Genomic DNA, 25,683 nt, shown 5'->3' on the forward strand with positions numbered 1-25,683 from the left:
AAACATTAAAAAAAAAAAAAAAAAAAGTCGCATGCTCTACCAGCTGAGCCAGCCAAGCATCCCTCTTCCCAAGTGATTTTAAAAAAATCTTCCAACTTTCTTACAAACAGCAACCTATTATAATAGGTTCCACAGAATGCTATTAAAACAAGTATTTCTTGTGACACAAATGCACTTTTAGAAAAACCATTATGTTGCAAATGTCCATATATTTCATATTTTAAACTCCATGTCTCACATTTTAAAAGATTACTTATCTAAGTCGGGTGTTAAGCTTACTTTTAGCTAGGATTGTGAGGTTGACTTTCCTGTACAAAAGTAAACTCGAAAGAAATTCAGAGATTAACTGTGTCCTGCTTGCCTGTGGCAATGTTTGTATGCTTAGGAGTCAGAAGATTAGAAAACCAGGCAAGGCACTTCGATACTGGGCCTTCACACTGATCTTTTTTGTCACACATGTAGCTCACTTATGAAGCAGGCAGTATTAAAATCAGTATTGCGGTGCCTGGGTGGCTCAGTCGGTTGAGCGTCCGACTTCGGCTCAGGTCATGATCTAGCGGTCTGTGAGTTCAAGCCCCGCGTTGGGCTCTGTGCTGACAGCTCAGAGCCTGGAGCCTGCTTTGGATTCTGTGTCTCCCTCTCTCTCTGCCCCTCCCCCAATCATGCTCTGTCTCTGTCAAAAATAAATAAACATTAAAATTAAAAAAAAAATCAGTATTAAAATTAAGGAAAAGATCAATCAGACCTATAACCCAGACCTCAAAACACTGGGCCACAAGCACAAATATCTTGAAATTTCTTCTTTATAAAGATATTTACTAAACAAAGAAGGAAAAAAAATTAAGTAAAGAAAGCAAAATAGTCAGGAGCAAAATCCAGCTATTACTTAAAAAATATGAACTATTTTGGGGCACCTGGCTGGCTTGGCTGGGAGAGCATGTGATTCTTGATCCTTGGGTCATGAGTTTGAGCGCCACGTTGACTGTAGAGATTTCTAAAAAAATAATAATAAACTTTAAAAAAGAAAAACTTAAAAAACATATGAACTATTTTAACTGTGCTGGTAAGTTTTTTAAAGGATTGTATGAAGAAAAAGATTATCAGAAGTCAATAACTGAGTAGAAGTCCCAATACTAGAGACATTATCACAAACTAAACAAGGAAATTTCTAACCATTCATAGAACTTTTCCCAGTTAGTATTTTTTTTTCCTAGTTGGTATTGTTTTGATTACATAAGAGCACTTAGTGGAAGGCTGATGTTCCAAGTAAAACAATACTTCAAAGATGTGAAAAGGTTATCAGGCACCTCGTGGCTCGGTCGGTTAAGCGTCCAACTCTTGATTTTAGCTCAGGTCATGATCTCACAGTTGTTGAGATCAAGCCCCACGATGGGCTCATGCTGACAGTATGGCACCTACTTAGGATTCTCTCTCCCTCTCCCTCTAGCCCTCCCCCATTTGCATGTGTGGTCTGTCTCTCTCTCAAAATAAACATTAAAAAAAAAGACATGAAAAGGTATCTAAATTCAGTTTCCTTAATTGTATGTACTTCGCAAACTATGGATTTCAGACTACGTAACTGGGAAAGTACTATGATAATCTGCTTTTGGGGTTTTTTGGTAATCTGTTAAAGGCTATGTGTACAACCCATCTCTGCCAATATTTAGCTCAAATTCAGGGCAACACTTCTTCTAAGGTTCAATTCATCTTGGAAATAAGTCATATATAATCTGTAAGGTTACTTCCAACTCTAAAATTCTATAACTATTTGTATTTCCTTAGATACATGCTACTTGATTTCTTTGCATTTTAGCTATCTAAATGAATCAGGAAACATGCACAGGAAATAAAAAATGCCTTGGTCCCATCAACAAGCCGAAAAGGAATACACACACATATTTTAGGAATATATATGTATTTTCAAGGATTCAACAGGCCTTTGGGGTAAGCAAAATCAAAGCATGGATACAGGATGAGAAATACCTTAAGTTAAAGTCAACATAGATTATTTAAGACTTACATTTGTGTTTATATACGTAACATGCTACAGCATAAAAGCACGCCCAACTTCGTGCTCTTAAGTTACAAGTTAAATGTATATATTCATTGAGTGGTATCATCTCTGGATGTCTATATACTGGGTGTAAGTATGGACTCCAGGTTTCCTTGGGTCTCTCTCCGGGCTCATCTCCCTCTTCAGTATTTCTATTCCCATTTTCCTTCTTCTTACACAGATCTGCCATCCTTAAATCTAATATCCGATTTTCTCCACTTACATCTTCTTTGAAATGTTATTGTGCGGGACTATGATGTGTACTTTTTATAACAAGCAGAAGCCACAAGATGTAGACATCACACAACTTAATTCAATGGTTATTTAAATTCAATGGTTATTCAACTTAGAGGATTTTATATAGCATTGAGTGTTCTAGTTATTTCCACAGTATCAAATTTATTTCTCACTCAAGAAAACAGATTCATTTCTAAAAATTTACTATATCTTTCTTTGGTGGAAACAAGGTACATTTTTTTCTTTGACAAAATTGTCCTAGGGGAATAAAACAAATGCTTTTCCAAATTAGAGCACCAGTCTTTCCTAAATGTCAGCGTGTGATAATTCAGATATAGTAGCAGTCTTTTAAATTTCATAAAAGCTATTCTTAAGATGGTGGTTTGGGCCGTTTTGCAGATGGTCCATCTGAGTTAGTTCTGTTATCAGTGTTATTTTCATCTTCTGCATCATCTTCATCATCACCTTTTAAAATAAATATTTGTTGTGTGACAATATGTTCAGTGGTTCAAAGAACGAGATTGCTAAAATGGTTGATACTGAGACCATTTCACTTTAAGGATTAAGTTATGCATACGTTGGAGTCAAAGTATGTATGGTTAAAAAGATTTCAGGAATTTTGGTGTTTAAAATCTTTCTTATCTGCCACTTTTTTTGGAGATATAATCTATACACCATATAACATTCACTCTTCTAAAGTGTACAATTTATTGATTTGTAGTATACTCCCTAGGTTGAGCAACTGTCACCGACATTTAATTCTAGAACACATTCATCATCTGAGAAATCGCACACCAACAACCAATTCTCATTCCCCTTAGCCCTTGGCAACCTCTAATCTACTTTCTATCTCCATAGATTTGTCTGTTCTGGACATTTCATATAAATGGAATCCTAAAATATGCAACCTTTTCTGTCTGCCTGCTTTCACTTCACATGTTTTTGGGGTTCATTCACGCTATAGCCATTTACCGGTGCTTCATTCCTTTTTAGTGTTGAGTACTACTCCATCGATGGATACACCACATTTTGTTTATCGCCTCATCAGCTGACGGACATGGTGTTGTTTCCACTTTCTCGTTATTATAATAATGCTGCTATGAATATTCATATATAAGTTTTTATGTGAACGTAGGTTTCCAGTTCTCTTTGGAGAAGTAGGAGTGGAACTAGGAGTTCCTAGGAGTGGAATTACTGGGTTATAAGGTAACTTTAACTTCCTGAGGAACTGCCAAACCATTTTCCAAAGAAGGTGTATCCTTTCATATTTCCACCCGCAATGTCTGAGGACTCCAATTTCTTCACATCCTAGCCAACACCTGTTATTGTTCTTTTTGATTACAGTCGTCCTAGTGAGCGTGAAGTGGTATTTCCTTGGGGTTCACTAGGATTTCCCTGATGGCCAATGATGCTAAACATCTTTTCACGAGCTTATTGGCCATTTATATATCTTATTTAAAGAACTGCCTATTCAAATCCTTTCACATCTGGTAACTGGATTGTTTGTAAGCCAATTTTAGTACTGAGTACTTTTTAGTACTGAGTTCTATCACTTTTCTTTAGTAACTGGTACAATTTTAAAGTTTTGTATATTTGTTGAGATCAAATTCACAGAACACAAAATGTGCTGTGTCAATCTCGATTACTTTTAACAAAGTAAAACCTAAGCTTTATGGGGTCTTCATTAAATAAACAAAAAACATGTCTTCTGATACAAATATACTACTGACCTTCCATTAATAGGTGGCAGCTATTTTCTCAACAAGTAATGATATTTTAAGAAATGGCTCTATCTATACTCATCCTTATGCCAATGATAACGTTTTCAAGAGATTACAGAAGTACTTCTGGAGCCAAGGAACAGGACTTCATTCTCAATACATTGGTACTCCCAATTAATATATCCATGGAACCAATCTATTGTCTGAACTCAGTGTAATGTTCTGAACTGGCTCCTTCACATAATACACAAGATGGAAAGTACAGTACAGTGTAAGTCCCTTTAGAGAGGAGTTAAGTCCTGACTCCAATATTTAATTCTTTGGCCCTTCAGCTCCAGGCAAAAAAGGTACCTACCTCTTTTCGTATTCAAGACAAGACTTAAATTTCACATTTCTCCTTTCAAACTGCACCTTCTAAGTTGGCATATGGAAAGGAGTCCCCGGGAGTTAAGACTCCTTAAACTGAAATCTTCAGAACTTACTCTGAAATTAATTCTAAAATTAATTACTTATTTTTAAAAAATTTAAATCCAAGTTAGTTAACATACAGTGTATTAACGAATAGAATTTAGTGACTCATCACTTACATATAACATTCAGCGGTCATCCCAACAAGTGCCCCTTGCCCATTTAGCCCACCCCCCACCTAACATCCCTCCGGCAACCCTGTTTGTTCTCTGTATTTAAGAGTCTCTTATGGTTTATCTCCCTCTGTTTTTATATTATTTTTGCTTCCGTTTCCTTATGTTCATCTGTTTTGTATCTTAAATTCTACATGAGTGAAATCATGTTTGTCTTTCTCTAACTTATTTTGCTTAGCATAATACACTCTAGCTCTATCCACATTGTTGCAAATGGCAAGATTTCATTCTTTTGGATCGCAGAGGACAGTCTTCTTAACGTGTTTGTAGCTTCATGAAATTTTGTAAATTCGTGTAATTTCGTTAAATTACAAATACGTTAAGAAGGTAATACTCCTTTTCATCCTTCAACACCCAGCTCAAAAGTCATGCTCTCTGAAGCCTTCTTGGGTCCTCTCAGCTTGCAATAGTTACAGAGGGCCCTGGGGTCATACTTCCAATCTGTTAATAAGTATTTGCTTGTCTAACCCCCACCAGCCTGAGAGTTTCAGAAAGCCAGGAACTGAGTGGCATTCACCTCATTCCTTCTCAAGAGCACAGCCCAGTGCCTGGCACAGAGCAGTCGGCACTCAGCACGCTTTTTGTGATACATATGGAAAGAGAGTCGTCAAACGATTAAGCAGAAGTAGCGAAGATAATATGGCGGTAAGGACTAACAATTTTTAGTTGGGATTCTTCTTCCCCCGAGGCTCACTTGCTCCAAGACGGCCACTCTACCCGGGCTCCCCTGCCCCGCCCTCCTGTCGCTCCAGCACCTTCTCAGGGCTCACCGTCCAAGGCCTCTTCTGGAGCCGCCACCCGGTCTTGCGCTTCCTGCTGTACCAGGGGGCCGAAGAGTTCTGTCACCAGGTCTCTCATCTGGGCCACGCCAGACAACAGGGTCTCGTAAGGATCGGCGTCGGCCGGCACCTCACAGGGCACCCGCAGCCGCTGCTGTTGCCCATCCAGCCCGACATACTCGCCCAACAACTCCATGGCGAGGGCTGAGCTTCAACAGCCACCGACTTGCAGGCGCCACCCGGAAGCGGAAGTCAACTCGCCGTGGGCGCAGCCTGGCGCAGGCGGGAGAAGGGAGAGGAGTGACTTCCGTTTGTCGGAAGTTGCTCCTCCCCCTTCCTTCGGTTCCCTTCTTTGAGATTGGTTCTTAGCACTGGGCCCCTCCTCCTCCGGCCACGCCTCTCGCAGCCGCTTTTCCCGCCTCCGCCGGGCCGAGCGGCGGACCCGCTGACAGTTGAGGATGGCTGGGGCGGAGGGGTCCGCTGGGCGGCAGTCGGAGCTGGAGCCTGTGGTATCGTTGGTCGACGTACTAGAGGAGGACGAGGAGCTGGAGAACGAAGCGTGCGCCGTATTGGGCGGCAGCGACTCCGAGAAGTGCTCCTACTCGCAGGTGGGCGCGCGGCCCTGGCCTCGCCTTCCCCGGGCTCCCGCTGAACCTCCTGTTCCCGACCAGACTTGCCCCATTCCCGCGTGTCGCGGCCCGGCTCCCCTGGGGTGGTCCCAGGCCACCGTTCGTCGTAGACTTCCCCATCCCAGGCCCAGCTGCCCTTAAACCTCAGTCTCCCGGTTCCCTTTCTCAGCTTGTTTCCAGCAGGGCTCCCCTCCTCCCTCGGTCTTCCTCCGTCTAGTCCCTCAGGATTCTCCAGGCTTTGGCCCTGGGACCCCTGCTCTTTCCTTCCTCTCCCTCTCTTCTCCACGCCTTGGCTGCTTTTCAGAAACTATCCCCTTGACCGCTCAAATCCCGACATCTTTGTCCTTACTTTTCCCATCCTAAGAGTGTTTATTTGGAACCGAATGGGAGAGTCGAAGCAGAGTTAAAGGAGAGAGCTCTGGATTTGAAAATCTCCCCGAGCTGGGCCCCTTGACAGCTAATCCTCTGCAATTTAGTTTGACAAGTACAAGCTGGTAGGTTTTGTTGTTGTTGTTGTTGTTGCGAGGCGAAGCAAGTATGGTGTCTATCTGCAGTCCGCCCCCCATGGAAATAGACCGGAACCACGACAGCAGGTGGCACTGGTAAAGGAGGGAGGAGGGGAGAGGATTTGCTTGAAGGGTATATTTGGCATTTGGAAGACGTTGTGAATCAGGATTTGAGGGGGTGTGTTGTAGTGTTTGGTGACTCATCCTATGTTTCTAGGTACAAAAATGGAGAAAGGTGGGTAGAAGAAAACTTTACACGGGATGAGTATTGGTAGGAAGAAGGAGGTTGCCTAGCCCCAGGGCTGGGGGTGGGTGGGATGGCAACATTGGGGGATGAGGTGAGAGACTTGGGGTCATTATGTGGTGTGGACTGAGCTCATAATACCAGTTGTCATCTTGACCAGTTGAGTTTAACCCTGCCCAGTGGTTAGAGTGTTGAAAAAACCTGGTATCCACAGACAGACCCAGATGTTGGCTGGTATTTTAAAACCTTTGGTCACCACTAAAACAACTTTTTTTCTGCTTTCCTTAAAATGTATGTAAGCTCTTTTTGAAATGTGGTTAGCTTTATAAATTGGACTTCGTAAATTTTTTTTTACTTCAGTAAAATATATGGAAAGTGCACAAATCATTTGTATGGTTTGTGGAAAAAAGTGAACATATGCATGCATGTAGCCCCCAGATCATTACTGGCATCCCAGAAGCTTCGCTGCCTCCCTCCTTCCTGGAGGAGGGTAACCATTGTCAAGATTTCCAAAAGCTTTGCTGATCTTTTCCTTCAACTTCTAATTGTGAAAAAATTTAAATCTACAGATAAGTTGAAAGAATACTTTTATGAACACCTGTGTACCTCTTCCACATATTCACTTTTTGCCACATTTGCTTTTATCTCTCTTCTCTCTGTAATACACTCCGACCCCCCCATCTCCCCTACCCCCCACCTCCCCAGACCCCCTCCCCGAACCATTTGAAAATAAGTTGCAGACATCATGACACTCTAAATACTTCAGCATGCATCTCCTAAAATCAAAAGGATTCTTGCATAAAGTGCATTGATCTTAATTGTAAGTGTGATATTGCTAACATAAGCCTGTACACGTTCTCTTACATTTTCATGTGTTAAGATGTTGGTGCAGGCCAGCTGATTCTTCTTTTCAGCTGCCTGATAATTTTAAACTATCATTGTAAGAAAAAATTGTATGAAATGAGCACTACCATAGTGCATATATAATGACATAAAACTTGTGACAGTGTTTTGGCACTCTCTTGTGTGATTATTCTCCTTCCATTTTGTGGCTTTTAGGGCTCAGTAAAGAGACAAGCACTCTATGCCTGTAGTACTTGCACCCCAGAGGGAGAAGAACCAGCAGGAATTTGCCTCGCTTGCAGTTACGAATGTCATGGAAGTCATAAACTATTTGAGCTATACACAAAAAGGTAAAAACAGAGATTGGTGCTGGATGCGTTTTAAATGTTTAGATTCTTTTCCACCTGCGCTTTTTTCTTGTTTTTCCATTTAAAGTAGTTGTGTACTGGTAAAATTTAATATAATTGTTTTATATAATTAGAATAGTTTTTCTGGAGGGCCTTTTAATATAATTATTAGACCTGAAACTAGTTTTACCATATATGTTAACTAGAATTTAAATAAAAACTTAAAAAAAAATCAAATATAATTATTGCACAAACTCAAACTAGTCATCCTTCTTTGTCATTATTTTACTTGTGCGTATATGTATGTGTGATATAAATATTTATTTCTGTGCATGTTAATTTCCCAAACTGTTAAATCTTTTATTCTGTGCTTGGAGAAATTTCAAATTGGACATATGAACAGCAATCAAGGTCACTTTTTAGACCCTAGAAATGAGTTGAAAGGGCAGGGGCTGTGCAATAAATTTAAAGAGTAATTCATTAGACTTAAAAGAAAAACTAAAATTTGGCTCTCCCTCATTTTTTTCAGAAACTTTCGTTGTGATTGCGGAAACAGCAAGTTTAAAAATTTGGAATGCAAATTATTTCCTGTAAGTGAGCAGTGTAAAAATACATTGAAAGTAGCTGAGATGGATATTTGCCAGAGGGGATAAAAACCATGCATTTTCCAAAAAGGAAGTTCTTATGCTTATTCTTTCAAGTAGACAAATTGGTATTAGACTGTATTCCATTTAAAAAAAAAAAAAAAAAAGACTGGATTCCATTTTTTATTTTATTGGAAAACTAACCTGTTCAGAGTCTGCATTACAGACTGTAATATGAAAGATTTTGGTGGGAATGTTCTTTAATGTAACTGAGGTTTAATTATGTTGGTTGTGTTCATCCTTTAAGGCTTTTAAAGCAAAGGGTATAAAAAAAATTGTTAAGGTTTATTTTATTTTTGAGAGAGAGAGATAGAGAGAGAGAGAGAGACAGAATCCAAAGCAGGCTCTGAGCTGTCAGCACAGAGCCCAACACGGGGCTTGAACTCATGAGCTGTGAGATCATGACCTGAGCCAAAGTTAGACGCTTAACTGACTGAGCCACCCAGGCACCCCAACAAAGGGTATAACTGTAAAAACTGAATTAATAAAACTTGGTAATAATGAATGTGAGCTAGGTGCACAGGGATTTTTCTGCTTTAACTATACTTACGCAATAACATTTACTGAAGTAACAGAAACTAGAATGTCAGGGATTTTACATTGTTCAGTCATAATTGCTAAAACTCTCATGCTTTTTCCCTCCTTTGAAGGTTATTTTTAGACAATTTCCTTGCTTTTTACCGTCTAGTAACCTGGGAGCTTTGGCTATCACAGCTGGGCATTAAGAAGTACTTTGGGGTTCCTGGGTGGCTCAGTCAGTTGAGTGTCTAACTTTTAATTTCAGCTTGGGTTGTGATCCCAGGGACGTGGGATCGAGCCCCAGGTTGGGCTCCACACAGAATGTGGAGCCCTGCTTAAGATTCTCTCTCTTTCCCTCTGCCCCTTTCCCCCACTCACAAGTTCTCTCTAAGAAATAAATACATAAAAAAAAATAAAAAAGTACTTTGAAATTCTGGGTTATAGAGGTTGATGATATAATTTTATCAGCATTTTGTTAATGGATGTATTTGGTTTCCCCAGTTACTACAAAGAAGGTACAAAAAATCAAATTTCTCTGTATCCTGGAAAAAATATCCTTTTGATAGGAGTGAATTCTTTTTCTTTGTACTTTGAAAGTTAAAAAGCAGCTTCTGGGGAGGAAGATATTTAATGCAGAAATTTATTGAATGTATTAATGTCATACAACATGAAATACATGATATTTTATTATTGTGTCATGGTATTTTTTATATTTTACTACAATATATTGATGCTGTGTTATAAATATATGTAATATATGTTCTTATACTATATTGGTGTTATAAATATAATATATACCATAGGTGATATTTATATGCTACTTATAATTTATACTTTCATGATGCCTGAAATTATAGTTAAAATTAGACCATATTACATATTGAAATGAATATCTTTCAGGACAAAGCAAAGATAAATTCTGGCAATAAATACAATGACAACTTTTTTGGATTGTACTGCATTTGCAAGAGACCTTATCCTGATCCTGAAGATGAGGTAAGGCAATTGGAGGTTAATTGGAGGTTAATACCTCTAGCCTTCACTCCTTAGCCTGTTGTCCAATCTGGGCCTTTATAGCTGTTCAGAAGGGATTTGGGGATTGCGAGAGGATTCTAGGTTTATCCTTTCTTAGGAGTCTGGGCTGGAGCTGTAACTGGTACAGATCTTGAGTGTTCTTCTCATTCTCCATTACAAGAATGAAATATTGGGCAGGACATTCTCAAGGCCAGTGCTTTCGTCCTTCCTCTCTCTCTCGTTGCCTGCCTGCTCCACTGCCAAGCACTCTCCAAACAATGACTTTCAACTTCTTGCCTCCATGGAAGAAAAGAAACGGGGTGTACAGACTGGATCCTCAATTAGAAGTCTACACAAAATTAAAAAAAAAAAAAGTATACACAGAATTTAAAAAGAATTTTTCTTCCTCATTCCATCGTACTTCCCAGATATAACCACTGTTAACACTTTTTGGTGTATATGTTTTTAGACCTGTTTCGGTCCCAACATAAGTGATGTGTGTTTCAATTTGTAGTTTCCTTTTGACAAAAGTGAAAATTCCGTATGTTCGCTTTTGCAACTTGCTTTTCTCACTTCTCAGTGTATCATAGACTTCTTTCCATGCTACATAGCACACATCCACCTTGTTCTGATCACAGCCAAGTACTCGTAATTTGACATGCTATAAGTTAGTTACCTAAGTGTTCTGTAGCAGACTGGTCCGATCTCTTTTTTCAGTATTCTAAAGAAAGCTACAGTGGACATCCTTATACAGTAATTTGATTCAGTAATATTCCTGCAAGCATTTATGGATACTTAGAGGTAGAACTGATGAGACATAGGATATTTACATTTAAGATTGTGTTGGGGCACCTGGGTGGCTCAGTCGGTTGAGCATCTGACTCTGGCTCAGGTCGTGATCTCATAGTTCATGAGTTTGAGCCCCACCTTGGGCTCTGTGCTGACAGCTCAGAGCCTGGAGCCTGTTTCAGATTCTGTGTCTCGCCCCTCTCTCTGTCCCTCCCCCACTCATACTTTGTCTCTCTTTCTCAAAAATAAATAAACATTAAAAAGAAAATGCTTAAAAAAAATAAAAAATAAAATTGTGATCACCTCTGTCAAAAGAGTTCAGTCACCAACAGTAGGTGATAGTGGTTTTTTCCCCCAGTACTCTGTCAGCCCTACATACTACCAGTCTTTTTAAGTTTTGCCATCTTGATAGATGAAGAGGTGTATCTTTTTTCTTTTCCCTGATCATGAATGAGAGTACGCATCTTTCATGAGTTTATTGAACATTTGTAATAACCTATCTGAATTGTCCTTTCATATCCTTGGCCCATATTTTGACTAGGTTGGATTTTGTTGTGTATTTACTGATTTGAAGGAGTGCTTTATGTTTAGAAAAATTAGCCTTCTGCCTTCTTCCTTGCTTTCTAGTTGTCTTGGAACTGTAATTATTGAACCAAATTATATAGAGGAACAAGTTGAAGATATCTTTGAGTTAACAAAGATAAAACCTTAAAACTGGATATTTTAAGGTATGGGGTAAAGTGTTATAACACTGTTAAATCAAAAGACAAAAAATAAGATGCCAAATAAATTGATCAAGGTAGAAGAAAGAATAACACTGCTTTATATATATGTATATTTGATATATGTGTGTGTTTATCTGTATTGACATATATATAGGCATATATGCTTTTTTCCCCCTTTGAGAAGTTATAATAGGGAAAGGACAGAACAACATTGGGATATTAATCAGTAGATATGAAAGTCTGGGAATGAAAGGAAAATCATTCCAAAAACAGTCTGTGCCCTATGGTAAGTCATTTTCCTAGGGCCAGAATCTAATTTCTTAACTAATTCAAATTAGGGGAGTTGTTGCTGTCCATATTAGCAAGAGACTGTTTATAATATTTACTTTTCAGTTTAAGTAAAGTGAAGGGCTTGAAGAATGTGGGGTTGCCACATTCTACATTGGTCAATCCATCTCATCTTCCTGGGTCTTGGTTTTCACGTAAAATGAGATGTTACTTATAAAGTCTTGCGAGAGTCAGGTGCCAAGTAACCAAAGTGGACCAGCTTTGACGGTTGTTTCCAAAGTGCTCATCTCAGTGTAACCTTTCGGCAACATCAGTTCGTGTTGAGTGAACTTCTTTGGTCCTGTGACCCGCTATTTCTCCCTGGCCCCTTGACTGTTGGCATGTGCATAGCCGTCTCACAGAATCGGTATAGAGAATTTAACATATAGTTCTTCTGTTTGCTGGATTTACTTCCGTGTCCCAGAATTCATTGTAATCATTAACATACAAACTGCTTTTCCGTGTTAGATTCCGGATGAGATGATCCAGTGTGTAGTCTGTGAAGACTGGTTCCATGGAAGGGTAAGGAAAGCTTTTTACATTGTTGTTTTTTTTAATTTTTAAAAATGCTTGGTTTTTTGAGAGAGGGAAGGCATGCACGCACATACACATGCATGGAGGAAGGAAGGGCAGAGACAGAGGGAGAGAGAGAATCCCAAGCAGGCTGCATGCTCAGCACTGAGTCCGACTCAGGGCTCAATCTCATGACCGAAAGATCATGACCTATAAGGTCGTGATCTATATCGAGTTGGACATTTAACTGAGTGAGCTACCCAGGCGCCCAGCTGTTACCTTTTAAAAGGTATTGTCTGTACAGAAAGAAAAAAGATCTCTTCTTGCTTCTTTTTGAATTGTGTATATTTTACATTATAATTACTCTTCTAAAAAGAAATTGTAAAGATATGATCAGTGTTCTGTTGCAATATTTGTTTATTAAATAGCATTTTGGACAACTTGGAGACTACAAGGAAAATAGTGGGTTTTCTGTATTCACAGCATCTTGGTGCCATCCCCCCCGAGAGCGGGGATTTCCAGGAGATGGTGTGCCCAGCTTGTATGAAGCGCTGCCCCTTCTTGTGGGCTTATGCTGCACAATTGGCAGGTGGGTGTCTTGTGGAGTTGGTGTGCCACAGTCTCGTACTTGTGAAATTTCTCTGTTCAGTCCAGAATTTTTAGCAACTGTTTTTGACTGGACTTCAAGGTGTAGAAAAAGTGTAAGATAACATTCCTTCTCCACAAGGTGCTTATAGAATGGTTGGGAGACTACCAAGAACAAATCTATGCTTAAATAACATGAGGCAGAGGCTGGATGAGACCAGAGTTAGGGAAAATGGAGGCAGTTTTTGAATGGGACTTTGAAAGATAAATAAAACCAGAATAAGTTGTTCTTTTTTTAATGTTTGTTTGCTTTTGAGAGAGAGAGACAGAGCACAAGCAGGGGAGGGTCAGAAAGAGAGAGGGAGACACAGAATATGAAACAGGGTCCAGGCTCTGAGCTGTCAGCACAGAGCCTGATGCGGGGCTCGAACTTAGGAACAGCAACATCATGACCTGAGGCGAGGTCGGATGCTTAACTGACTGAGCTATCCAGGCTCCCCCAGAATAAATTGTTCTTTTTAAAAAAAAAAAAAAAATTTTTTAAATTTTATTTATTTTTGAAGGAGAGAGAGACAGAGTGTGGGGGGTGGGGTGCAGAGAGGGAGGGAGACACAGAATCTGAAGCAGGCTCCAGGCTCTGAGCTGTCAGCACAGAGCCCGATGCGGGGCTCGAACTCACAAACCATGAGATCATGACCTGAGCCAAAGTCAGTCGCTCAACCAACTGAGCCACCCAGGCGCCCCATAAATTGTTCTTAAGTATAAGATATGCTATTGGTTGGGAGATGTGGGGTATAGTTTGTTACCTAGTACTTTTATTGTACCCAAAGAAATTGGCCCAAAACAACTGATCAGCAATGGTCTTGAGGCATTATTTAATTTTACTGGTAATGCAAATGTGTTACTTAATTTATTTTTAGAGTGGCAGTTACTCATAGTATCTGCTGCTCTGACCTCATAATTTCTTGCCCCTCTCACCTTCAGGGAACATTTTACCACACAAACTGCAAACAGCACAGCCGTACCTAAAATCTCACCCTACACTTTTGATTTATCTCAAAGTTCTTTTTTTTTTTTTTTTTAAGCATTTAAGTTTTGGTTTTTTGTTTGTTTTTCAAGAGAGAGCACGCGAGTGGGGGAGGGGCAGACAGAGAGGGGAGGGAACCCCAAGCAGGCTCCATGTTGTCCTCGCAGAGCCTGACGCAGGGCTCCATCTCACAAAACGTGAGATCATGACCTGAGCCAAGATCAAGAGTCGGACACTTAATCAACTGAGCCACTTAACCCCCCTGTCTCAAAGTTCTTAAACTTGGTGCGTCCTCCTTGTGTTCCTACCCTTTTCAGTTACATCTCCCACTTTCCACTGGACCTGTATCTATATCTCATTTGTTGGGTTTTCTTAATCAGTCTTCCCCCTGTCCCTTCATTTCCTTGTCTGTCAACAGATGGCCTCATTTCCCATTAAATCGAAGTGCCATCATTCAACATGAGCTTCCCTATCATTGCTCTTTTCTTTTTGACAGTATTTCTGGGTCTATAGCCATCCTTTTTTATTCCTTCCTCTCATCGAGAAAAGCTGGTTGTTTTTTCAAAACTACCCTTCCACCTGTGTTTATAGTTAAACCTCTTCCTGCTTCTTGCTTCTTGAGGTATCCTACCTCTCTTTACTGTCTGCAGTATTTTTCTTTTTCCTTTACATAGAAAATGCTTAAGTAGTGATTGGCATTTTTATTTTTTATGTTTTTAATATGTATTTATTTTTAAGAGAGAGACAGTGCAAGTGGGGGAGGGGCAGAGAAGGAGGGAGACACAGAATCCAAAGCAGGCTCCAGGCTCCCAGCTGTCACCACAGGGCCCGATGTGGGGCTTGAACCCACAAACCATGAGATCATGACCTGAGCCGAGGTCAGAGGCTTAACTGACTGAGCCACCCAGGCGCCCCTGTTTTTTTTTAATTTTCAATTTTTATTTATTTGTTTTTAAAGATTTACTTAAGTAATCTCTACACTGAATGTGGGGCTTGAACTCATGACCCTGAGATCGAGAGTCACATGCTCTTCCAACTCAGCCAATCAGGTGCCCTGTGATTGACATTTTTAAATGAACTGTTCAATTATTTGAACTATGGATTAGGCAGGCATAACCAAAGGAAGAGTTGATAATTCCTTTCTCATTATTCCAGAGATTAAGGTTGACTTTCTCTTTTTCCAGATTTTGAACTCTTTTTTAATCAGACTAAGTGATTTCACTGTCTATGGATATGTGTGTGTGTTTGCTTTCATTGAACCCACAGTAACCAAAGTATCTGTGGAGGATGATGGGTTGGTGCTGAATGTTGATGGAATAGGTGATCAGGAAGTCATCAAACCTGAAAATGGAGATCATCAAGATAGTACCCTCAAAGAGGATGTTCCAGAACACGGAAAGGATGCTGTCACGGAAGTTAAAGCAGAGCAGACTAACGAACCATGTACCAGCTCTAGTTCTGAGTCTGATCCCCAGGTAACATATGAAGTATAAGCCCTCAAAGAACTAAAGCTTAAGCAAAATTACTTCTGTAAGCTCTGTAGCTTTGGATCTCAATTGTACCATTTGCCCAAAGAAATTCCTTTATACAGTCTAAACTGTCAGAGTGTAAAAAACATACTTCAAAACTTTTATTTCAGACCGCACTTAAGAATCAACATCTCAACACAGAATCACAGTCTGGCTGCAGACTTCAGGATCTTAATGCTAAGCAGTTGATAAAGAAAGACACTGCCACCTATTGGCCCCTGAACTGGCGTAGCAAGTTATGTACCTGCAAAGACTGTATGGTGAGTGACTGATCAAGGTCAATGTCACTGTGTTTTACGGACTGATGCCTAGAATAAGACTTTCTGAAAAATATATTTATGAAATTGATGTTAGCTCTGTAGAGAACTTTAAAATGTTTCATATTAAGCAAATTTATGAAATGCTCTTTGCAGTCTGAATGCTTGTGGGAGAAATTAAGAATCATGCAGTACTTTTTATTATCTTCATTTTAGTGGAAAACATAAATTTTTATCTTTCTCATATCATAGAATTTGCTTGAGAATAAAAATTACTTGAAAGTTTCAGTAAATCAGTAGTTTTCATTTTTTAATTAAAAAAAATTTTTTTTAAGGTTTTTATTTTTTTTCAAAAGTTTTTTTTTAACGTTTATTTATTTTTGAGACAGAGACAGAGCATGAACGGGGGAGGGGCAGAGAGAGAGGGAGACACAGAATCCGAAGCAGGCTCCAGGCTCTGAGCCATCAGCCCAGAGCCCGACGCGGGGCTCGAACTCGCGGACCGCGAGATCGTGACCTGAGCTGAAGTCGGACGCTTAACCGACTGAGCCACCCAGGTGCCCCTAAAGGTTTTTAAATAAAGATCTTTTAGACCATACAACACCTATTGGGAAGTTGGGAGATTCCTAAAAGAGATTTGGGCAAAAAGAAGAAATCATTCAAGCAATTCTGTACTAAAAGGCTCAGGTTTTCTGGCAATTAATGTAAAAAAATAAATAAATTTTTAGTGATTCTCAGCTCTTGAGAATTGACTTTCTGAGAATGATATACATATGTTCTAATGGGAAACTGGTTTTATTTTTTGAAGAAAATGTATGGCGAGCTAGATGTCCTGTTCCTGACAGATGAATATGACACAGTTCTGGCTTATGAAAACAAGGGCAAGGTTGACCAGGCAGCTGACAGGAGAGACCCTTTAATGGACACCCTTAACAGCATGGACAGAGTCCAGCAAGTGGAACTTATTTGTGGTAAATGCTGTTTGAACAAAAAGTCGTCAAGTTCATAAAGTTTCTTTCACTGTTAAAATATGTGTAAGGAGGGCTACTAACACCTACGGTTTTAATTTAATACAAAAAAAAGCTTAAAATTGGAATTATAGAATAGGCTTCAATTATGCTTATTATGCTTGCTGAATTGTAGCGTTGCTGGGTATTTAGCCGTGATTACCACTGAATCAGAGTTAGGTGCTAGAATAATTACGTGCTTGAGAAACCTTAACATGCTGTTTTGATTCGGGGTAGATGTATGAATATGGAATCATAGAAAATCAATTTCTTTGTCCATCGATTTAAATAGTTTTCATGGAGCATCACGTGTCCTCTTTTTGAGCAAAGCATGTTATCTTTTGGATGGTTCTTGAGGTTGCTTTAGTGGTTCACAGGAAACCACCAGAGGGGAAAATATCCCTGAGCCCTTAATTGCAGGCTTTTACGTTTTTCCCCCCAGCATGCCCAACTGATTTTAGTAATTTCCACCCTGACTACTCAGATGCCACCACCTCTGTGGCATTGATCGTTTCTGTCTTTTATTTTTAACTATCTGATTAATTTCTTTTGCCTTTATTAGACTAAAAGCTTTTTGAGGATGGAGGCTGCATTTGAAGGATTTTTGTAGCCCTCAGGGTACTTCATACGTAATATGAACTGTTAAGTGAGTGAATCAGTTTTGAAGCTTATAAAATTTGATGAGTCCAAGATTATTTCCATTACTAGAATTCCAGAGAGATAGGAAACCTTTTACAAAAATTCTTAGCTAATATTTTTGGAATGGCAATTTTTTTGAGTTCTGTTTGTTTATTTGTTTTAAGAAGTAGGGTCCTCAATATCAAAATGAAAGAACTTGTGAGAAATTGGAAGCAAGTTTCCATGCATGTTTCGCTTAGAGAAAATTTAAAGTATTAACCTACTCAACTATCAGTGGAAAAGATGCACTTTGTTTCTAAAAGCAAATGACTTGCCTAAAGTCTATGTACCTTTTTTGTTGTTTTGATTTAGAATACAATGACTTGAAGACTGAACTTAAAGACTATCTCAAGAGATTTGCTGATGAAGGCACGGTATGTATGTTGCATTACAGAATTTTAATCATAGCTCTGTATGTTTTGAATAAACTGTTTATTTTCTTGAATGAAAAAATGACCATGTGTCTTAACCTGGATCCTTAAGAGGTGACTGCGGGCAGAGCAGAGGGGAATCAGGAGCAGGTGGTGAAACAAGGGCCTGGCCTCACTGGGAGTCCTTCCAGCCCTGGGCTCGAGGGGGTGAGAGGTGGAGCAGCCACACAGGGTCTGCAGAGTGTGCTTGTGGCTGAGGGGAAGGCCAGGACATTGGCAGAGGTCCTTGGAGGAGGAAGAACAAATGATCAGGCAGGGAAAAATTAATTCCAGGCCCCTTATTTTGGACTTTGGATTCTATAGTTTAGAATAAAAGAACTTCAGAATTTGAGACGAAAACATTTTTCTGGCTAGTAAGAGAGTCTATCTACTTTTAAGGGTGACACTGATTCTAAAATGTATAATATTTAAAATAGTCTTGGGGTGCCTGTGTGGCTCAGTCAGTTAAGCATCTGACTTCGGCTCAGGTCATGATCCCGCGGTTCATGGGTTTGAGCCCCATGTCAGTCTCTGTGCTGACAGCTCAGATCCTGGAGCCTGTTTCGGATTCTGTGTCTCCCTCTGTCTCTGCCCCTCCCCAGCTCACACTCTCTCTCAAAAAAAAAAAAGAGTAAACATTAAGAAAAAATTTTTTAAATAGTCTTCCAGATGAATTTATAAATACTTGCTCTTTACGGTTCACATATTTGTGACAGAATTTTTTCATGAAATACTTTTCTGCCTTCCAAAGGCAGATATAAAACAACATTTAACTTTTCTTGGTCTAAGGCTGTCCTTACAGACAGTTGATGCTTTGTTCTGCTACGTCCAGACACAGAAATCAAGTTAGATGTGGGTGTGGTGGGTGCCAAGGAAGTATGCTGAGACTTTCTTTTTCTTTTTTTTTTTCTTTTTTTCTTTTTCTCTTTCTTTCTTTTCCTTCCTTCTTCCCTCCCTCCCTCCCTCCCTCCCTCCCTCCCTCCCTCCCTCCCTCCCTTCCTTCCTTCCTTCCTTCCTTCCTTCCTTCCTTCCTATGTTTATGTGTTTATTTTGAGAGAGGGACAGAGAGAAAATCCCAAGCAGATGTCACGCTGTCAGCACAGAGCCCGATGCAGGGCTCGATATCATAACCGTGAGATCATGACCTGAACCAAAACCAAGAGTTAACCGACTGAGACACCCAGGTGCCCCAAGACTTGTTTTGTTGGAAGGAGTCTCTGCCATGTTGCTTAAGGCCACTTTCTCCTTGCTCATGAATGTGGGAAGAACTTGAAACTGCCTGGGTGGACAGGGTCACAGTGCTGCCTTTTTGCAAAATGAGTTGTAAAGTCAGAAGTTAAGAGTTTTGTCTTTAGTAGATTTCTCTCATTTTTTAGAGGATGTTCTTCACAGTCACTGTGAACATCCTCCTGCCTCTCAGCAGTTCTTAAACTACAGTTATTCCTGTCCCTCTGGTTACTGCAGACTTCTGTTTCTTCTTGCTAGAACTAAGAATGTTCATAGGTGTAACTGTTTTTAACCTTGGCACTGTTTTTTTGTGGTTTTTTTTTTTTAATTTTATTCATTTTTGAGAGAGAGCACGGGTGGGGGGAGAGTGGGAGGGGCGGAGAGAGGGGGACAGAGAATCCCAAGCAGGCTCTGCGCTAACAGCAGAGAGCCTGATATGGGGTTCAAACTCATGAACCATGAGATCGTGACCTGAGCTAAAGTTGGACTCTCAACTGACTAAACCACCCAGGCACCCCTTGGCACTATTGTTTTTGTTTTTTAATGTTTATTTATGTTAGAAAGAGAGAGAGTGTGAGCAGGGGAGGCGCAGAGAGAAGGAGACACAGAATCTGAAGCAGACTCCAGGCTCCCAGCTGGTCAGCACAGAGCCCGACGTGGGGCTCGAACCCATGATCTGTGAGATCATGCATAACCTGAGCCCAAGTCGGATGTTTAACCAACTGAGCCACCAGGTGCCCCTTGGCACTTTTGGTTTTTTTTATTTTTATTTTTTTTAACGTTTATTTATTTTTGAGATAGAGAGAAACACAGCATGAACAGGGGAGGGGCAGAGAGAGAGGGAGACACAGAATCGGAAACAGGCTCCAGGCTCTGAGCCATCAGCCCAGAGCCTGACGCGGGGCTCGAACTCCCGGACCGCGAGATCGTGACCTGGTTGAAGTCGGACGCTTAACCGACTGCGCCACCCAGGCGCCCCAGCACTTTTGTTTTTAATTAAAGTATAGTGTTTCATTAGTTTCTGGTGTACATTAACCTCTGCATTATTGATGGACATTTGAAGTCTTTCAAATGTGTCAAAGCATGTGTGTTCCTGACTCTAGGACCTCTGCTCTTGTGCTGTTTGTGGTCACAAGGCTCTTTATTGATTTGATTACACATAGTTAAAATCATGTAAAAGATATATTTCCAATCACATTTGAAACAAGCTATTTTTTTTTTAAAGTTTATTCATTTATTCTGAGGGAGAGAGTGTGCAAGCAGGGAAGAGGCAGAGAGAGAGGGAGAGAGAGAATCCCAAGCAGGCTTCCTTTTCCCAGTGCAGAGCCCAACACAGGGCTCAATCCCATGAACTGTGAGATCCTGATCTGAGCTGAAATCAAGAGTCCAACACTTAACTGAGCCTCCCAGGTGCCCCTGAAATTAGCAATTTTCTTCAGTCTTAACCTGGATCTTCAACATAGGGATCTCTGTCATCACTAGGGCCGCTTTTTATCTGATATGATGAGTTAAAAAGACAGAAAAATATATTTGTTTATTGTTCCATGACATTACTAATTAGACCCTTATAAAAACAAATAAGAACCTTAAGTTGCAATAAGGTTAATCTACTTTGGTTGTATTTGTCCACATAAGAGTATAAGTTCTAGATATTCTTAGATAACGGACTGCCTTTTATGTTTGTGTCTGACTATAAAAAAAGAACACTTAGGGGCGCCTGGGTGGCTCAGTCAGTTGAGTGTCCCACTTCAGCTCAGGTCATCGTTCTGTAGTTCATGAGTTCGAGTCCCACATCGGGCTCACTACTGTCGGCCTAGGGCCCGCTTTGGATCCTCTGTCCCCTTCTTTCTTCCCCCCCTCCCCCACTCATGCTCTCTCTCAAAAATAAATATTAAAAATGAATAAAATTAAAAAACCACTTAGAAACTACAAATCTTCTGAAAGAAACCAATAAAATGATTTATTACTGAACCCCAGTATTTATTCCTTAACATTCTACTCTGCATGTTGGCTGTGACCGTTTGAGGGTCTAGAAGCTAAAAATCGCACGCTCTGATTTGCGTGCTTTTAGGTCCCCTCTCCCAACATTCTTGCAGGAAAAATTCTTTTTTTGCCTTTCAGTGTTTAGTGTTGGTGATCCGAAGTAGGGACAGATCCTTCGAATTGGAATTTCCGAGTGTCCTATATATTAGCATTTCATAAGTGTGAGTTTCCACGCCATTTAGCAAATACATTCGAGCTTTGTGGTATCGCGAGTATCTCCAGTGTCTAGATCCTGACTTTGTTAGGGGTTCTGAGTCCTCACTTGTTGACCAGCTGTCTCAGCCTTGGTGCTTGTGAAATTGATGTATCAGTCTGTGCCGTTCTTCCATTTAGAGGATTAACGAGGGTCTTCCCCCGAGGAAGTTACTCGAGTTGACATTGCTGTTTGTGTATGTTAGCGGCACTTACTCTTGGGGAGCGAGAGGGAGTGTTTCGCTTTATAGCCAAGTATTTACCACCTCCTTTCTTTTTCTCTCTCTCACTCTTGCTCACCTGCATTGACTGGGCTTCTTTCTCTTTCCCTCCCTCTCCCTGCCCCTCCTGCATTCTTTCAGAACAATAAGAATGTGTTACCTTTGTAATTAAAAAGTAAATTAACACCTGCTTCCTGTGATAGACTGGAGGCAGCTATTGGGTCAGATCAGCTGGCCGAGCACTCCTAGGTGAGCCGGGGCTCCTGTCAGGTTTTCCCAATTTACTCTTTCATCCATATTGTCCCTTTGTCTTATTTTCTTATTTCTAGTGTTTTATTTTGCTAATATCTTGAACACCTTTGTATGATGCTCTAATCTTTTTCCAGTGAAACAGAAGACACATTTCTCATCGCATAAAGTGGATATTCCATTTACTAAGAGTAGTTGCTACTTTATTTTTTGCCAGTTACTCTTTTTATGTGGCAAACACCTCTAATTTTGGCCTCCTGAAGAGGAAAAGTGTTTTGGCTCCTTTTTTTCATTAAAGAAGAAAACACAAATCTCAAAGCAAAACAGACTTTGTTTCCTGTGGGTACTCACGTGGAGCTGATGGATGTTCCCAAGAGACAGCTGTGGTCCTGGGCGAGGGCAGTGGGCTTGGGAGACCTTCAGGCACTCAGTTAAGAACTTACTACGTGGGGCGCCTGGGTGGCTCAGTCGGTTATGCTTCCAGCTGCGGCTCAGGTCATGATCTCACAGCTCATGAGTTCGAGCCGCATGTCGGGCTCCGTGCTGACATTTCAGAGCCTGAAGCCTGCTTCGGATTCTGTGTCTCCCTCTCTCTCTCTCTCTGTCCCTACCCTACTCATGATCTGTCTCTCTCAAAAATAAATAAAACTCTAAAAAACAATTTAGGGGCGCCTGGGTGGCTCGGTTGGTTAAGCGTCTGACTTCGGCTCAGGTCATGATCTCACAGTTTGTGAGTGTGAGCCCCACATCAGGCTCTGTCCTGACAGCTCAGAGCCTGCTTCAGATTCTGTGTCTCCCTCTCTCTGCTCCTCCCCTGCTCACACTTCGTCTCCCTCTCTTTCAAAAATAAATAAACATTAAAACAAATTTAAAAAGAACTTATTATGTGCCAGGCAGTGTTTCACAGGCATTAAATCCAATCTGATCTCCCATCCTGTTAGATAGGTGCTGCTTTTATCTCATGTCGTGTGAGGAAAGTGAGGTGAGTGACTCTCGGCACTGTTCTGCCCTCCTGGTTGTATGGCTCTGGCCCAGCCCGTGTCTGTGCGCCTGGATGAATGAGCCCTCTATAGGATGGAGATACATGATTAGTTACACATTCAGATCGTTCTTTTTTAAAGTCTACTTATTTATTTGGAGAGAGAACATAAGCAGGAGAGAGACAGGGAGGGGGAGAGAGAGAGAGGGAGGGAAGGAGGGAGAGAGAATCCCAAGCAGGCTCCATGCTGTCAGCGCAGAGCCTGATGCAGGTCTTGAACTCACAAAACGGTGAGGTCGTGTTGAGCCGAAATCAACAGTGAGATGCGCAACCAACTGAGCCACCCAGGCGCCCCTAAGATGATTATTACCAGCAGTGTTGTTCGACCTGTTTGTGAATAGCATGCCTGGTTATTGCCGCTCTGTAATGCATTTCCCTTTCCTGGTCTTTGCTGTTTCCTGCACAGGTGGTTAAGAGAGAGGACATCCAGCAGTTCTTTGAAGAATTTCAGTCAAAAAAGAGGAGGAGAGTGGACGGGATGCAGTACTACTGCAGCTAGATTGGACGATGGCGCCTGCTCAGCCAGGCCACCGCCAAGGCCACTTACCGTGCCCGGAATAAAAGAGGCGTTTCTCGCATCTGGTCCTGTTCCGGCCCCTCCTTGGAGAGGCCTCCCCTCCGGCCTTGAGCTTCCTTTCCTCCTTAACCACGGTCGCCACAGCGTGTGTGCCGATTTCACAACCAGCGCCCTCTGACTCCGCTAAACGCAGCTCATTCCACAGACTGCCGGCCCGCCGCCCGACTACCAGATAACCCCCAGGTTATTCGCTTAGAAGTTTTAAGAAGTTCGATTTGGTTTTGAGACAGTAAACTAGTTTTTTGTTTTTTTTTTTCCCTAATGATTTGTTCTTTAACTCCTGAACGTGTCTACTCTGCCACAGAGCCGTTGTCTCCCGGGACCCTCGCGGTGGGGGGGCACGGCGGGAGCGTCCTTCCTGTCTGCCACAACCCCTCTAGGTCCCTCACCCCTCCGATCGTGGTGCCTTGGGTCAGTGCTTCCTCAGGCCCGGTCTGCCTCTTCTCCCACATCCCTGCTTTCGCAAGCGTGGTCACGGCTTAGAGGGTGTCTCAAAACTCGCCTCCTCTGGGCCCGACCTCCAGCGGAGTCAGGGCTGATGGTTTTCTGGGCTGGACGTCTGTCACGGGCGGGGAGATTGGCCGATGGCAGGACTGAGGAAGCCAACCTTTGTTATGATTTTTACTAATAAAGTGAAAACTTCATTCACACTTCCACTGGCACTAGATATTCGAATTTCAGTACTGTAGTGCTCACAGGGCTTCCTGGAGAAAATTCGCCAGTGTACTAGTCCCTCTTCTGCTGCCTAGAAAATAGACCGGGTACTACCCTGTGAAATCTTAGTGGTTTACAAAGTCCTCTGGATTTCTTTATCTTATCAGGGATATTCATAAGCATATATTAAAAACAGACCTATTTTGATATTGTTCTGTTATGAAAATGTTATGAGAACCCCAATAAATTATTAATTTCCCCCTTAAATCTGTGCTGAAAGAAAAAAAATACTGGTTTAGCTTACTTCTAGCGAGCAGGGCAGGGAGTGCCCTGTTTTGGAAGAGGCAGAGGGTATGTGAGAGACTCCAAACAAGGCCCCAGGCTGCATGAATGATGAGCTTTATGTAAATAAATGTTAATGTCCACGGCTGGTTCTCTGATGACCATGAGACCCGCTTTTGAAGAACCTTGTGGAATGTTGTATGTTAAGGGGAAGTCCTTTCAGTTGCTATGAAGTCTCTTTGCAGCCCTCAGTCTATGGGGAAAACACCTTTGATAAATGCAGAGTCCTCAGTTGCTGTCCCTCTGGAGCAACACGGTCTCTCCGGACAATAGAGGACCTGCTTCAAGGTATGTGACCCTAAGCGTCGGAGCCTTTGGGGCCACGGGTGTACGTTGATTTTCCTTCGTGTGTCCAGCAGTCGCGTGTACCCGTCCTGGGGTGAGATGAACCCAGCCTACAGGACATCAGGGCCTCAAAGAAATGGTCCAACCGTGGTTTTCTGCATCAAGCCTCCTAAGTACAGATCCCCATGAAGAGTGATGTGTGGAGCTAGAAGGCCTTCCGGCCACAGGAGGTGCTCGTGTGCCCTGAGCCGGCCTTGCAGAAGGGCTGGGTTGAAAAGCTCGGGGCATCTTTGAGGCTGGTTACGATCCCCAGCCTGGGAACCCTTTTCCAAGTCTGAGGATTTCTGAGCGCCCTCTGCAAGGTTGCGCTAGTGTGCTTGTTGTGGTCCGAAAGTTTCTATCTTCTCAAACATTTGCTTTAACTGCCAGGGAGTTCCTTGCTCCGAGGACAGGTCAGGACCAGGTCTCGGAGGTGACGCGTTACTGCGCAGCACGATAATACGCATCACCCGGGGCTGAGGGGCTCGTTTAGAAAGGTACTGCTCCTCCTTTTACATTAACCAGAAAACCTCTTTTTTTTTTTAAATCTGTGTTCACAACTAGTTTTCTTATTGACCGTAATGGACTGTCTCTTCTTGTAGAGACTGATTTTGGCCAACATGTGGCAGTTGATATCAATGCATGTTTTATGCCGAACGAGAATACGATATTAGTTGCTTTTAAGGAATTCTGGCATCGTACGTGCATTTTTGTAGACTTGTTACTGGACTTACAGTTACATACTTCGATCAGGTTTCTGTAAAATTTAAATAAAATCAGTTCCAACAAAA

General features: G+C 41.4%; 2 protein-coding genes across 2 annotated transcripts; one reads left to right on the forward strand and one right to left on the reverse strand.

The window, feature by feature from the left end:
* Positions 1-1,898: 1,898 nt before the first annotated feature.
* GON7 (GON7 subunit of KEOPS complex) lies at positions 1,899-5,627 on the reverse strand. The gene is made up of 2 exons (XM_003987936.6): positions 5,423-5,627; positions 1,899-2,755 (listed from the first exon to the last, which is right to left on the reverse strand). Exons 1-2 carry the CDS (start codon positions 5,625-5,627, stop codon positions 2,661-2,663), a joined length of 300 nt encoding a protein of 99 aa, XP_003987985.1. The 3' UTR covers positions 1,899-2,660.
* Positions 5,628-5,889: 262 nt separating this feature from the next.
* UBR7 (ubiquitin protein ligase E3 component n-recognin 7) lies at positions 5,890-25,683 on the forward strand. Its single transcript, XM_003987935.6, has 11 exons — positions 5,890-6,039; positions 7,870-8,003; positions 8,530-8,590; positions 10,064-10,159; positions 12,487-12,540; positions 13,015-13,120; positions 15,410-15,618; positions 15,783-15,932; positions 16,738-16,900; positions 17,927-17,988; positions 23,402-25,683. Exons 1-11 carry the CDS (start codon positions 5,890-5,892, stop codon positions 23,492-23,494), a joined length of 1,278 nt encoding a protein of 425 aa, XP_003987984.1. The 3' UTR covers positions 23,495-25,683.

Source organism: Felis catus, chromosome B3 (assembly GCF_018350175.1).
Source record: "Felis catus isolate Fca126 chromosome B3, F.catus_Fca126_mat1.0, whole genome shotgun sequence".
Classification (NCBI taxonomy): Eukaryota; Metazoa; Chordata; class Mammalia; order Carnivora; family Felidae; genus Felis; species Felis catus.